The sequence below is a fragment of the Spodoptera frugiperda genome, chromosome 3 (genome assembly GCF_023101765.2).
Source record: "Spodoptera frugiperda isolate SF20-4 chromosome 3, AGI-APGP_CSIRO_Sfru_2.0, whole genome shotgun sequence".
Taxonomy (NCBI): Eukaryota; Metazoa; Arthropoda; class Insecta; order Lepidoptera; family Noctuidae; genus Spodoptera; species Spodoptera frugiperda.
In genome coordinates, this window is record NC_064214.1 from 10,044,568 (window position 1) to 10,056,892 (window position 12,325).

General features: G+C 41.1%; 2 protein-coding genes across 2 annotated transcripts; one reads left to right on the plus strand and one right to left on the minus strand.

Annotated features, from left to right (window-relative positions):
* Positions 1–288: 288 nt before the first annotated feature.
* Positions 289–10,614, plus strand: LOC118274118 (very-long-chain (3R)-3-hydroxyacyl-CoA dehydratase). The gene is made up of 6 exons (XM_035591497.2): positions 289–664; positions 1,774–1,899; positions 5,923–6,046; positions 7,774–7,979; positions 8,444–8,583; positions 8,843–10,614. The coding sequence occupies exons 1-6, from the start codon at positions 470–472 to the stop codon at positions 9,165–9,167; spliced, it is 1,116 nt and encodes a 371-aa protein (XP_035447390.2). The 5' UTR covers positions 289–469; the 3' UTR covers positions 9,168–10,614.
* A 312-nt stretch (positions 10,615–10,926) lies between these two features.
* On the minus strand, positions 10,927–12,252 carry LOC118274234 (NADH dehydrogenase [ubiquinone] 1 alpha subcomplex subunit 13). Its single transcript, XM_035591663.2, has 3 exons — positions 12,086–12,252; positions 11,504–11,724; positions 10,927–11,198 (listed from the first exon to the last, which is right to left on the minus strand). The coding sequence occupies exons 1-3, from the start codon at positions 12,183–12,185 to the stop codon at positions 11,061–11,063; spliced, it is 459 nt and encodes a 152-aa protein (XP_035447556.1). The 5' UTR covers positions 12,186–12,252; the 3' UTR covers positions 10,927–11,060.
* Positions 12,253–12,325: the final 73 nt, after the last annotated feature.

Below are 12,325 nucleotides of genomic sequence, written 5' to 3' on the forward strand. Positions count from 1 at the left end.
TGTAATAAAAAATTATAAGCGTCGTCGTAATCATCACCATCACACAACACAAGACGTTAATTTCCACACAGCATGTTCACTTCGGTAATCAAACACGACTTCTAATGTTTTTTACGGTAGATGTCTTTGTATATGACAATAAGCATACAAAATACTTATTGTACCTAAATTATGGTTATAGATAATCGTATTTATAACTGAATTTCTAATAAAACCACAACCCACCAACCACCAAGTTGATAAATTAACATGAGCTGACATTGTCGCACTGGCAACATTATTTATATAGTGTTGAGCTTTGAGCCGGTGTCGTTGCTATCGGGGGGTTGATACATTGATAGATAACGATCTGATTGACAGTTAGGAAAATAATTACTTTTATTGGTGAATAGTGGAGATCGGTACTAATTTTATTGATATTAATTAAACGCTGTAAATATTTATTGTGTGTGGTGTGACAAACGAAACAATGATAATTCCAAGCCCGTTTGTTTATTGGGCCCAAACAGAGAGTACCATTTCATTAAAAATAGAATTAAAAAATGTTGTGGATCCTGATGTGAAAGTTCTCGAAAATAATTTGAAATTCTCAGCCGAAGGCATTGGTGCCCGAGGCGAAAGTTTATACGAATTTAAATTGGATTTATTTTCACCTGTTAAAAATGTAAGTATCACGTTCTTATCAAATAATTTAATGCCCAACTAAATCCGGTTTATCTACAAATTAAATAGATTAATCTTCGTTGAATATTTTCAATTTCTGTTACTATGCGAGTTCTTTACGTGTTACAGACCTTCGAAAATACGTATTATTGACTTAATTTTGTGGTTCTTATCAATCATACATACATAGATAATTCATATTTTTATTAAAACCCAATAGGAACTACTTTTCCCGGCTTAAACGAAAACGTAATTCATAATTCATAATTCTTTATTGCAATTATTCATAATTCTTTATTGCGTATTCCAATGATTAATCACTTAAGCATCCTAGGCCATGAAAACTAATCAAATATTGTAAAAGAAGAAAAACCTGTGTGTTACACAAAACTATTATTTTAGATTAAAACAAATATATTTACCTATGTAAATAATAAAGAATTAAGTTAAAAATAGAAATAATAATTATCTATATACATACCTAAAAAACTATCGTTATTTTAATTCCGATAACAAACCTGTACCTTAATGTAACAAACCTAGTTTACCTTGTAGGTATAAACAACAGTTATAAATTTTGAAGGCCAATTTAATGTTTAACAGGAAACTGGTTTACAGTTTAGCAAGTAAAAGAGTATAAAAGCTTAAATATATTTGTTTGACCTTCTTTCATATCTTAATAAAATAAATCTATGATTTGAATTTTACCCCACAGTTATCTACTAGTTACTACTGCATAGTTTCATCCACTCTACCTGGCTCTTTATAAATGTAGATGCTCTTTATAGTTGTGATTTTTTATACCCTATAACTTTCCTTGATAAATGGACTATCCAGCATAAAAAGATTTATTGAAATCGAATGAGGAGTTCCTTGGAGAACTTCTTGAAATTAGCATGTTTAAACAAACTAACAAACTCTTCAGCTTTATTTTAATAACTAGTTTAAGATTACAATTATTATAAGACAATAGAATCTCTAAAAGAATCTTATTTGGGAAGTAAAAGGTGTGATATATAAGTATTTGGTCATAAACATTAACTATATCTATAAACTCAAAAATAAAAATAACTACTAAAACATACATTTAAATGTATTTCTCAATTTCAGGCTGAAAACAATCATGTTACAACCGTCCGTGTGTTCGAGAATCGAGTGGACATTGTCTTGCAGAAAGAGGAGCCAGCATGGTGGCCCCGACTGACTGCCCAGCCACAGAAACCAGCATGGCTAAAGGTAAGTCTTAAAACTATTGGTATTTTCATCTTCTTCAGACTATTTTCTTCAGATCCAACTATGACTTGGTACTTTTAGGCTATCACACTACCTCATGGGTACCTTGCTTTTTCTTTATCAAGGAATATGTTTAACATTTTTGGCAGACCAGGGACCACTATTACATTTTTTCATGTCGTCCTACAAGATTTTTTCCTTAGTCAAGTTTGTTCTCATAAAAAATAGTGACTTTAATTATTGAAACCAGTTGATCTTTAAGACACTCAGTTATGACGTAAATTTTATTTTATATTGGGTCTGGAAAGATCTTCACAATTTAGATGTTATTATATCATTAATTGACTTATCTAGTAGAGAGATTAGACCTCAGTAACTATTGGGACATTATCATAAATATTTGCAATCAACATGATAACAATTACCTATCTGTACCCTTAGTATGAGCTTGCTTTACGTAGAACGAAAAAAAATGAGAGCGCGTTCGTTGTTCTGATTGGCCGGCACAAATACTCTAACAAATGAGACCGCCGAACGCACTCTCGATTCGATCTCGTTAAACGTAAAACAAAATCGTACTAAGCCCTCTACACATAATACCCTTACATATGATTAATTATAATTACATAATCTCTAGAATATGACTGGCTATATATTCTTTAGATAATAGTTAATAAGAATTATATAATTTTATACTCTACAGATAGTACTTTAATAACTTGTCAACCTTGAACTTGATCTTAGTTCATGAATGGTGACTTTATAATGAAGTTAGACATGTTTTGTTTGAGCTGCAGACTGCCTAGCGGGTTATCGGGGCTTCCTCTCGAAAAGCAGGAGTAGGATCGGGTTAGTTTTTAGTCAGGAAGAGTCTGACACTCCCTCTCAAATGGTCAATGGAACCCCGGTAGACCTGCTAGGTAGGCATCAGCCCTACTGGGCCCTATCTGTAGTGGTTTGATGGTTGTTTGAGCACGGGTACGCACGGGTTTTGTTCTGGTCGGGCGGCGACCTACCCTTCCTCGCCGTCCGCAAACCCGCACTTACGGAGATTGTCGCGCGATCCCCGAAGCTCGGAGTGTCGACTCAGAAGGATATGGCATCCCGACCTACTGGACCGGGAGCTTTTCCTGGAAGCCGCAATCGTGCAGGCCTGGGTGATACCACCGGACAGGCCTGCCGACATCAACGAGGAGGTAAGATGGCTCCAGGACGCCATGTCCAGAATATGTGACGTGGCGATGCCCCGGGTCCGGCCAGGTCAGCGCAAGCGCCAGGTGTACTGGTGGTCGCAAGAGCTGGCTGCTCTGCGCAATGCGTGCGTTGCTGCGCGCCGCCGGTACACGAGGCACCGCAGGCTCCGTATCCGCCCTCCAGACGCGGAGGTAAGAGAGGCGGAGTTGTACGAGGGGTACAAGGTGGCGAAGGCCGCCCTCAAAGCGGAGATTTGGCGGGCTAAGGAGGAAGCCCGCCGGCAGATGCTGGAGACTCTGAACAGAGATCCATGGGGGCGCCCCTATCGGATGGTGCGTGATAAGCTCCGCACCTGGGCTCCCCCGCTGACTCAGAGTCTCCGGCCAGAAGTCGTAGAGGAAGTAGTCGGCGCCTTGTTCCCCCGACTACGGAGGGGTTTCACCCCTCCATCCATGACTCCGCCCCCTGCGGTGCCCAATGCGGGCCACAGTGACGACGACGACGACATCGTTCCGGAGGTGACCGAGGCAGAAATGAGAGCGGCGGTGCGCCGGATGGGCGCCAAGAACACCGCCCCAGGACCCGATGGCCTACATGGCAAGGCGTGGGTCCTGGCCTCGGAGGCTCTCGGGCCTCGATTAATAGGTCTCTACAGCGCATGCTTGGAGAGGGGCCAGTTCCCACTTCAGTGGAAGGTGGGAAAAGTCTTCGAAAGGATAATTTCGAACCGCCTCGTCGCGCACTTGTCCGGATTTGGGCCGGACCTCGCGGATGGCCAGTTCGGCTTCCGCAGAGGGCGCTCCACGGTGGACGCCATCATGCGCGTAAGGGACCTCACGACGGGGACTGCAGTGTCCAGGGGTAAGGTCGTAGTGGCGGTGTCTCTGGACATCGCCAACGCCTTCAACTCCCTACCCTGGAGCTGCATACTGGAGGCACTCCGGTATCACCGGGTTCCTACCTACCTCCGTCGTATAATCGAGGCCTACCTGACAGACAGGTATGTCACATACCCCGGTCACCAGGGCGAATGGAAACGGCGAGAGATGTCGCGCGGTGTTCCACAGGGTTCGGTTTTGGGACCGCTCCTGTGGGATATCGGTTACGACTGGGTGCTGCGCACCGACCTCCCGAACGGCGTCGGCGTAATTTGTTACGCCGACGATACGCTAGTGTTAGCGCACGGGAGGTCGCACCAGGCGGCGGCCAACTTAATGGCGAGAGCGGTTGCGACAGTTGTTGATAGGATCCGGCAATTGGGACTCGAGGTGGCGCTCCACAAGTCCGAGGCCATGTGCTGTCATGGCCGCGGGAACGCGCCACCTCCGGGTGGGTCCCAAATAACGGCGGGAGGGGTTTCCATCGGCGTCGAGACTACGATGAAGTATCTAGGACTCGTCCTCGACAGTCGATGGAACTTCGTGGAACACTTTCGACGTTTGGCTCCTAAGTTGGAACGGACGGGGGCTGCGCTTAAGCGGCTCCTGCCAAACCTCGGGGGGCCAAATGCCTCCTGCCGGAGGTTGTACGCGGGGATCGTGCGGTCCATGGCCCTCTACGGCGCCCCTGTGTGGGCGCCGAACCTGATGCGGCGACCAGCTCGGGCGCTGCTCACGTCTCAGAGGGTCATGGCCATCCGGGTGATCCGAGGATATCGCACGATCTCCGGAGAGGCGGCGAACCTCCTTGCCGGATTACCGCCGTGGGATTTGGAGGCGAAGGTGCTCGCGCGCGTCTTCAGTTTGCGCGCCGACGCGTGTCGCCGGGGCGAAACTCCACTGCCGCGCCAGATCAGTGCGTGGCGGGACGAGCTCCGGCGCGATCTCATGGCGGAATGGCAGCAACGACTGTCGCAACCGAGGGCTGGGCTCGCTGTCATTGCAGCGGTAAGTCCCCTCTTTGAGGAGTGGCTAGAGAGGCGCCACGGCGTCCTCACCTACCGCCTGACGCAGGTGCTTACCGGACATGGGAGTTTCGGTAGGTTCCTGTTCCTTATTGGGCGGGAGGAAACGCCCGGGTGTCATCACTGTGAGGACCGCCCGGAGGACACGGTAGAACATACGGTGGCGGTGTGCCCTGCGTGGGCTGAGCACCGCCAAGTCCTCAGGGATGTGGTCGGCGACGGCGACCTCTCGCGCCCGGCACTGGTTCAGGCCATGGTGCGGAGCGAGAGGGACTGGGATGCCGTCTCCTCCTTCTGCGAAGCAGTCATGCTAGCTAAGGAGGAGGCGGGGCGCGTGAGAGAACAAACCTCCTCACGCCCCAGCCGTCGCGAGAGACACTCCGGGCGTAGGGGATCGCGAGACGATCTCCGGCCACCGTAAGTGCGGGCCTGCGGACGGCGAGCAGGGTAGCTCGCCGCCCGACCAGATCCAGACCCGTGCGTGCGGCGCGTCGCGTTCCGCGCGCGCCTCAAAGAGCCATCAGACCACCACAGATGGGGCCCAGTAGGGCTGATGCCTGATCCGGAGCTGCGGACTACCTAGCGGGTTTACCGGGGCTTCGGGTCGAAAAGCAGGAGAAGGAACGGGGTGGTTTTTAGTCAGTAAGAGTCTGACACTCCCTCTCGCCTTGCTCAAGGCGGGAGAAGTCATTGGATGATATTCCCCCCAAAAAAAAAAAAAATAAATCCCGACCTACTGGGCTAGTAATACGAATTCCTTGGCATTGCCTAAAAAAATCATCGTAGTCACTCCAACTGTTTTAAATCTGTAGATGTCATACTCGTACTTACCCGAATCCTGGTGTATTTAAATAAATATGCTTTAGATATAATTAAATAATAGGTACCAATGACAAACGAGGACTGAAGTAATAAATATTAATTCACAGATAAACTTCGATTTATGGAAGGCGGAGGATGCGGCTGACAGTGAGGACGAGAAACGTGACGTCATGAAGGACTACCCTGGCATGTACGACAGGCTACATAAGGAGGAATTGGGATATAGGAGAGGTTCGTAATACCTACATGCTATTTTACTATTATTTTATTTATAATATTCTTGTTATATTATAGGTACACAAGCGCTGTACTTGGACATCCTTAATACCAGATGAGTTTTTTTTTTTTATTGGGGGGGGGGGTTATCAATGACTTCTTCCGGCCTGGGCGAGGCGAGAGGGAGTGTCAGACTCTTAACTGACTAAAAACCACCCCGTTCCTACTCCTGCTTTTCGAGTCAGTGCCTCGGTAAATTCGCTACGTAGTCCACCACTTCTAACCTTACCATATATACATATCTTAATAGACCTCCTTGGAGAAAAAACTGAATGCCATATAATATTTGAAAATCACATTTTTTTATTATCACTCTGAACATTAATAGCGTTTTAAAGTTTAAAGGAAACATTTTGTTGATAAATTGGTAGGATATCGTGCGAACACAATCAACAAAGCAATACGTAATGAACAATCACTCAAATGTCGCTAAATAATGTGGCACGAGTGTAAAGAATTTTGTAAACAAATTTTAATGATAACATGTAGCCAAATATTAGGTTGAAGTTACTTGATTGATAGATTTGTTAATACCGTAATATAAAATACAAGTGTGGGACTTGTATTTACTTATGTATTTATTTACTCATATGTTCGGTACATTTTACAAATATACATACAAATCAGAAATCTCTAATCACAACAACAATTTATGCATCAAACAAAGAAGATTGGTTTTTTCATGGTAGGTTTAAGCAATGCCGCCGCTCATGGACACCCGATACACCACTGGTGTTACACTTGTGCGTTTTGATGTGATTGAGTAACCAACATTAGTAAGATAACCTTCCTCGATAAAAATAATTATTCCATTCGGACCAGTAGTTCGGGATTTTAGCGCGTTCAAACAAACAAACAAACTCTAGCTTTATATATTAGTAAATAGATATCTCAGCAGCCATTACAATACTTCGTACATAGGTAAGGTAAATAAGTTTTTGTAGAAATGCCCTCTGTAATTACCCATTTACCTAAATAAATGTGCATTTCAACACTTGATTTAAATAGAATGGCAATGAATATGTTTGCATAACGAGTGAATATTCCAAGTACGTTTACATGAGTTTTCTAATTTGTGAATTCATGCTGTTATGTACAGTTATGCTGATTTGAAAGTCGAAGTATTTAAATTGACTTCAGTTTTCACTGAAGTTACATTTTGTAAAAGATTTGGATGTACTTTTGACAAAAAACTCTTTAATTCTGAGACGTCTAATGTTGATCCATCATTTATCAATAGACTTGACCCTATTTACAATAATGAAATTCAGTAGAAAATTGGGAACAATGTCCATTCAATGCATTTAGGGGACCTCTTGGCAATAACTTCTATAAGTACAAGTCTTTTGAGAGGGAAAATCATCGAATGACTTCTAACGCTTTGGGCGAAGCGAGAAGGAGTGTCAGACTCTTATGGACTAAAAACCACCCCGTTCCTACTCCTGCTTTTCGAGCTGGAGCCAAAAATCACAAGGAAACCTGGACTTATATTTTTTTATTGTAAGTTTGAATTCGCCAACCCGCACTTAGGAAACGTGGTGATTAATGCTTAAACCTTCTCCGTGTGCAAAGAGGCCTTTGAGCAGTGGTCACTTATAGGCTGTTGATATGATGTGATGTGATGATGATGTTAATACAGACTGATAGTACCTATTAATTAATTATTTAATCTTCTATCACAGAGGACCTCAAAAAAGTCTACCTGAAGCTATACAACCTGTTCCAATTCATCGGCTACACGTACGTGCTGACTGTGATGGCGATCCGGTACGCCAAGCTGGACTACGACTCAGTGGCTGACACCTACGAACACGTTGGGCCGGCCATGAAGTTCCTGCAGCTACTGCAGTATTTGGAAGTCATGCATCCTTTGTTTGGGTATACTAGGGTGAGTGTTTTAGAAAGTTATTTTTTACTAGCTTGTGCCAGCTGTTTAACCCGTATTCCAGTGAGATAAAAATATCGCCCAAATCAGCTCATGCCCTCTCTGTTTTATACCAAATTTCATCAAAATCCGTTCAGTAGTTTAAGTGTTATTGACGGATAAATATCCAAACAAACTAGTGTGAACATAGCAAGTATTATTCCTACTGGCCTACAGGCTACCTGATGGCAAGCAGTCAGAGGTATCATGAGTTCATGGTCGCCTTTAATCTGCCACAAGACGTCTACTGATGAACATAGATCTCCCCCAATTACCTACTTCTAGATTGATGGATGCAACCTTCATCCAATTGTGCCGACTTTTTAATTTAAGTAACTATTGAAAATCATTTCTGGTTTCTGGCTAGCTATTCAACTACAGAAACACAATAACGATACATTATCTTAATAGACTTTCAATAATTCCAGGGTGGTGTACTGGTGCCTTTCCTACAAGTGAGCGGGCGAGCGTTCGTGTTATTCGTAATGATTGAGGCAGAGCCCCGCATGCACACGAAACCTGTCGTCTTCTATTTGTTCGTCATGTGGAGCATGATCGAAGTTGTCAGGTGAGATTACATGTTTACATGGACTTCCGCAAAGTAACGCCTGATTCTAAGTATATGACCCTTGTTGAAGACTTCGTTGGGAAAAAAAGTCGTCTTGAATCTGGTTCCCGAAATCACTTATGATCGTACTAGCTTCCGCCAGCGGCTTCACCTGGAGTCCTATGGGATAAAATGTGTGTCCTATGGGTTATACCTGACCATAATCTACCCTTGTTCATTATTCTCTCTTAAACTCATTATTTTTTCTTTCAATTTCCAGGTACCCCTACTACATATCACAGCTCTACAAGAAGGACTTCTACATCCTAACCTGGCTGCGCTACACCATGTGGATCCCTCTCTACCCAATAGGCATCATCTGTGAAGCCATAGTCATTCTCCGTAACATCCCATACTTTGAGGAAACTCAGCGGTTCACCGTCTCCTTACCAAATGAATGGAACTTTGCTTTCCATATGCCAACCTTCCTTAGGGTATACCTTCTATTCCTAACGTTCCCTGGAATGTACTTCGTGATGAGCCACATGCACAAACTTCGCACCGTCAAGCTGAAGCCAAAGATTGTCATTAAGAAATCCAAATAAGTAAGGCTGCATTCACTAATATGTGTTTAATGTATAAGGTATATGGGGTAATAGTTGTTATAGTTCAGTTTAAAAAAGCATTTATGGTCGTGGATAGTAATTGGGATGGTTATTTTATGTTAATTAGATTTAATATGGCTTGTTTACGTAAATAATTCGAGGAGACTCGACTTGTTTCAAGCAATTTGGGTTCTTAATAAGCAGCGGGTATTGGCCGCCATTGTTAGCTCTCTTATGAGCTCCTATTGTGGCTGGAAACTTGTCGAGCACCCATCTCGAATAAATTACGTGAATATGGCACATATTATCTAATTAATTTATGATACCTCACTCAATAGTTCTTACAAATAAATATTTTACTTTGCGCGTTTAATATTATGCTCAAAATCTGTTGTGTCCATTTAGTTTTTCACCAAAGATTACAAATGTATTGCAATTATTTGTCTGTAAACGTGTATCGGCCATCTCTCCTGCCATTTAGCCTTTTTGAATTAGAATAGACTTGCTAAGCTTTGTAAAATATAGCCAAAATCAATAGCCAGTGTTTTAAATGTTCAGTATTGTGTATGTGCGTTTATTGGGTAATCTAGTAAAGGTCTACACTCTATAATACTGAGGTTATTAACTAAAAATCACGGATTAATCACGTAAGTACGGCGCGACGTCGCCGCGTCTACGCACGCTGCTCATGATGAAGAGTCCCTCTGTGACTCGAAACTAGTAGAGCTTTTCTCCATTAATGTACGTGAGTTAACCGTGATTTTAGTTAATTTAGTATGTGTCACGATAGTTATTATGTAATATTGGAAATAAATACATAATTATTATTATTTTATTGAACATGTCAATTTAAATGTGGTTACAAATTAGTTTATTGTGAAATAATTATCTCAAAAATCAAGTATAAGGTGCGCAATTACTTTGAAAGCCTAAAACTAGGCAATTATTTACGTCTCAAGTATATAAACTTCCATTTTTTATATAAAATTAGTCATGGAAACCATTTAATTATGATAATACGATGTCTTATGTCCCTTTTAGACTTTAAGACATAAATTAATATATACTTAGATATAATAAATGTACATAGCTGTTGCATTTAGTGGGTGTCATTGGAAATTGAGCTTCATGTCGATTGAATATGGTTAATAACAGCTTGTACCACTGAAATGCAACATTTTTATCATGAAATATGGTATTAAGGAGCTTACATTAATATGATTTGCGAAAGTAATTTCATTTCGGTGAAGTGATGAATTTATTTAAAGTTTTCTTATTGGTTTATTGATATGGATATTATAATGTAATGCTGAAATGTATTCATGTCAGTAAACGAATAATGGGATATGTATGAAGTGATAATTTATAAGTATTTAATATTTTATGTTTACATTTTTGTATACTCGATGGTATGGTGACAGTAATAAATAATGTTTTGTTAATAAAATTTTAATATTGTTTTATTGATGCACTTTGAACTTTTCAAAAAAGTAAGCCTATAATTCGTTAAAAATAATTTTAATTCTGACTGCAAAATACCTTAATATCGTTTGTGGAATGCTGCTCACGAGAGCCTCTAGCATGACTTAAAACTAGTGGAATTCCTCATAAAATATTAACATGAGTAAACTGATAACCATAATGAATTAACATTAACACATTAGAGGCCATGTCGGATAAGCCTGACCAACATTAGTAGAGGAAATAGCCTTTAACATATAAATAAAAGCATAATCTATGAATAAAATGAAACACACAATCTCATCCTATGTTTTATTGAAATGAAATCAACCTACAAATCAATACACAGTAACCGCACTTGTACGTAACAGGAACGTAGTGACTTTACGTAAGGTAATAAGATCACCAACAGTTGTACACTGTGTTACCTTCTTAAGAGCGCAGCTTGAGGTAAGCACGTTGGAACCACTCCCAGGACCTGGAGTGAGCGTAGTACTCGTGGAAGATGGGCTCAACCAGAGTGTCGGGGGGAAGGAGTTTGTACACCTTCTCACCGTAGTAGGTGCCGACCTGGAAAGCAATAAATTCTCAAATTACTCTAGGTACTAGTTAATATTGTTTTTTCTAATTATTACCACATTTAATCCCCATAATATTATATAATGATTTTATGAAAACCTGATTAGGTATAATATGATTTTATGATCATAATATGATCAAATTAAAACATCATATTATGATGTTTTAATTTATTTATGAAGATATCTATAAAGCACGTCTTACCAAATTGATTCAGACAAATAGGGCCACTTACACATAATTGATACACTATTAAATAAATCTGAATTTAACAATAATTACAAATGGCTACTTACTTCCCATCCGGGAACATCCTTCATGAGTTCAGCCTCCGCATCACGGTTCTTGCGGAGCTGCTTCAGGTAGGCCCTGTCTCTCTCGGCCAGCAGCATCGGGTATATTGCCATCTTTGCAGAACGCATCTCAATTTGATCTCTTAATATTTGTTTGTAATTCAAGCTATAGAGGTACATTGCGAATGCTGTTATACCAAAGTAGCCAGCAAACATAGTATACCCTGGAAACACATTAAAAATTCTTAGTATTTATGCAAGTATTTATAATTTAGAACATTTTAGAAGTGATATTTTGATTAAATGGTGAAGATATCCATGAAAATTAAGTTTTATCACAATAATCAATAAAAAATAGAGGTCATTGGCAAGATGTTTACAATGTAATAAGTCTACAATAGATTCATTTTATTATCACATTTTTGAACTTTTTACAACAAATTGGTGGAATTTTGGTAAAAAGACAGCCTGAAGAATGGATAGGAGTACAGAAAACAAAACAACCTAACCTAAAAATGCAAGTTACATAATCTGGTATTAGTCTTGTTTACAGGGTAAATTTTGCAAAACTTATATTATACTTACCGCTAAATAAGGTTTTAGCAGGTACTCTTTTGTATGGAATCGGCTTGTAGCCCCCCGGAGGGGGCAAATCTTGTTTACGGGCTACCTGACAAGCCTCCATCTTTCGGTTTGACACAAGCCCGAATATCAAATCAACAGCTGACTGACAGTTCTAAAGACATTCCAATTCTCACAAAAACTCAATCTATTGCTTGATTTTGAGACAAATATTTTGATGTAAAACAAGAAACAAAATACTAT

Bases quoted from the DNA above. Each gene is read 5' to 3' on its own strand.
- LOC118274234 (XM_035591663.2), bottom strand. From the start codon at position 12,185: ATGGAGGCTTGTCAGGTAGCCCGTAAACAAGATTTGCCCCCTCCGGGG. The intron at 11,725-12,085 runs GTAAGTATAATA...ATGTGTTTCCAG, and splicing joins TGCTAAAACCTTATTTAGCG to GGTATACTATGTTTGCTGGC. The intron at 11,199-11,503 runs GTAAGTAGCCAT...ATTGCTTTCCAG, and splicing joins AGGATGTTCCCGGATGGGAA to GTCGGCACCTACTACGGTGA.
- LOC118274118 (XM_035591497.2), top strand. From the start codon at position 470: ATGATAATTCCAAGCCCGTTTGTTTATTGGGCCCAAACAGAGAGTACC. The intron at 6,047-7,773 runs GTTCGTAATACC...CTTCTATCACAG, and splicing joins GGAATTGGGATATAGGAGAG to AGGACCTCAAAAAAGTCTAC. The intron at 7,980-8,443 runs GTGAGTGTTTTA...CAATAATTCCAG, and splicing joins CTTTGTTTGGGTATACTAGG to GGTGGTGTACTGGTGCCTTT.